Source organism: Hyperoodon ampullatus (assembly GCF_949752795.1).
Source record: "Hyperoodon ampullatus genome assembly, chromosome: 13".
In the NCBI taxonomy this organism is placed as follows: Eukaryota; Metazoa; Chordata; class Mammalia; order Artiodactyla; family Ziphiidae; genus Hyperoodon; species Hyperoodon ampullatus.
In genome coordinates this window covers 7,829,221-7,831,537 of record NC_136926.1, presented here as the reverse complement: position 1 = coordinate 7,831,537, position 2,317 = coordinate 7,829,221, and the positions used below count along the sequence as shown (strand labels likewise).

General features: G+C 43.2%; 1 protein-coding gene across 1 annotated transcript; it reads left to right on the top strand.

Annotated features, from left to right (window-relative positions):
* The first annotated feature begins 506 nt into the window (after window positions 1-506).
* Window positions 507-1,219, top strand: LOC307061989 (RNA-binding protein 3-like). The gene has a single exon (XM_079717408.1). It carries the CDS (start codon window positions 540-542, stop codon window positions 975-977), a length of 438 nt encoding a protein of 145 aa, XP_079573534.1. The 5' UTR covers window positions 507-539; the 3' UTR covers window positions 978-1,219.
* Window positions 1,220-2,317: the final 1,098 nt, after the last annotated feature.

The following is a 2,317-nucleotide window of genomic DNA, read 5'->3' as shown; positions in this document are numbered from 1 at the left end:
TGAAAGCCAGTAGAGGTCCCAGATCTTCATTTTACAAAGTGGGGAAGTCATTAAATACTTTTTTTTTTTGCTAGAAAAAAAAGGTTTACTGGGGCTTCCCTGGTGGCGCAGTGGTTGAGAGTCCGCCTGCCGATTCAGGGGACACAGGTTCGTGCCCCGGTCCAGGAAGATCCCACATGCCGCGGAGCGGCTGGGCCCGTGAGCCATGGCCGCTGAGCCTGCGCGTCCGGAGCCTATGCTCCGCAATGAGAGAGGCCACAACAGTGAGAGGCCCGTGTACTGCAAAAAAAAAAAAAAAAAAAAAAAAAAAGTTTACTCCTATCATTAGTGTAACCAATAAGAACAACTACAAATAGTGGTAGACCTGTGTGGAGGGGAAGAGGTAGTGGTGCTTAATCATAACACAAAGTCAATAGATAATGTCTACAGATGATAAATAAATAACAATAGAAGTATACTTTTAACCCAGTCTCTCGGCTTCTTGGCGGTAGCTGTCTCTACGGTCTTTTACTTAATTTCCAGGACTTGAATTTACCGCCATGTCCTCTGAAGAAGGGAAGCTCTTCGTGGGAGGGCTCAACTTCAACACTGATGAGCAGGCTCTGGAAGACCACTTCAGCAGCTTCGGACCTATTTCTGAGGTGGTTGTTGTCAAGGACCGGGACACTCAGCGATCCCGGGGTTTTGGCTTCATCACCTTCACCAATCCAGAGCATGCCTCAGATGCCATGAGAGCCATGAATGGAGAGTCTCTGGACGGTCGTCAGATCCGTGTAGACCACGCAGGCAAGTCGGCTCGGGGAACAAGAGGGGGTGCCTTTGGGGCCTATGGGCGTGGTCGCAGCTACTCTAGAGGTGGTGGGGACCAGGGCTATGGAAGTGGCAGGTATGACAGCCGACCTGGCGGATATGGATATGGATATGGAAGATCCAGAGACTATGGCGGCAGAAGCCAGGGTGGTTATGACCGCTACTGAGGAGGAAATTACAGGGATAATTATGACAACTGAGATGAGGCATGCACACCTAATGTAGATACACAAGGAATAAAACTTCTTCTGATCCAGGACCATCCCTCCAAATGGCTGTATTTATAAAGATTTTTGGAGCTGCACTGAAACATCTGTTTTAGTTACATCAACCTTTTTTTTTTGAGTAGAGCTCCCAAGGTAGCTTGTTAAAGACCTTTCAGAAAGTTCCATGTTTTTTTTTTTTTTAATTTTTCTCCCATTTAAAGACAAATTCTGAGACATTTGTGGAGTCTGGATATTTTTTCCTTTTTTACCAGTTTTTTAGTTAGGGCTCTCAGGAATGTTGGTTCTGGCAAAAAAATGTTTGGCCAGACTGTTTTTTTAAAAATAACATGCATCTAGGAACATTTTTAAACACCTGTGCACAATGTTTAATCATGATTAGGAAGCAATTTCTGACTGTAACTATAGGAAATGAAGAACATGATTACTTAGAGGTGTTTTTTACTCCAGATCTCTGCCTTGATTATATAGAAGTTTCTTAAAAATATTTGTGTGTCATTTTTTTTTAATACTGGAAGAAAAAAATATTCTGTTGTGTTTCATGTAGCATTTAGGATGTCTTTCACCAAGTTGATTAAAAAGATGAAAACAAACAAATAAAAAAAGAAGTATACTTTTAGAGATATGGAAGTTACCACCTGAAGAACTGAAAGCAAAAAATTAGTGGTCTCTGGGGAACAGGGTTGGGAAGATTGGCAGAACAATGTTGCTTTTCATTATAAACTCTGATGTACTTTTTTTTTTTAATTTGTTTTATTTTTGGCTGCGTTGGGTCTTCGTTGCCGCACGCAGGCTTTTCTCTAGTTGCAGGGTGCTACTCTTCGTTGCAGTGAGCGGGCTTCTCTTTGCACTGGCTTCTCTTGTTGCGGAGCGCTGGCTCTAGGTGCGCGGGCTTCAGTAGTTGTGGCACGTGGGCTCAGTAGTTGTCGCTTGCAGGCTCTAGATAGAACGCAGGCTCAGTAGTTGTGGCACACGGGCTTAGTTGCTCTGTGGCATGTGGGATCTTCCCAGACGAGGGATCAAACCCATGTCCCTTGCATTGGCAGGCGGATTCTTAACCACTGTGCCACCAGGGAAGCCCGTACTTTATTTTTAAAAACGTTCATGCATTACTTTGATTTCTGTTAAGAAAAAAAAAAAGGTATTTAAGGTCCTCAAACAAATAAATAGCGAATATTCTCTGCAAAGTGGTGGGTGTTCATAGTTTGTTTCTACACAGCCCTTTAGCTTCATTCTTTCTCTGATAGTTTCCTGCTGTACAGCAGGTTTATTATTTTGTTTAT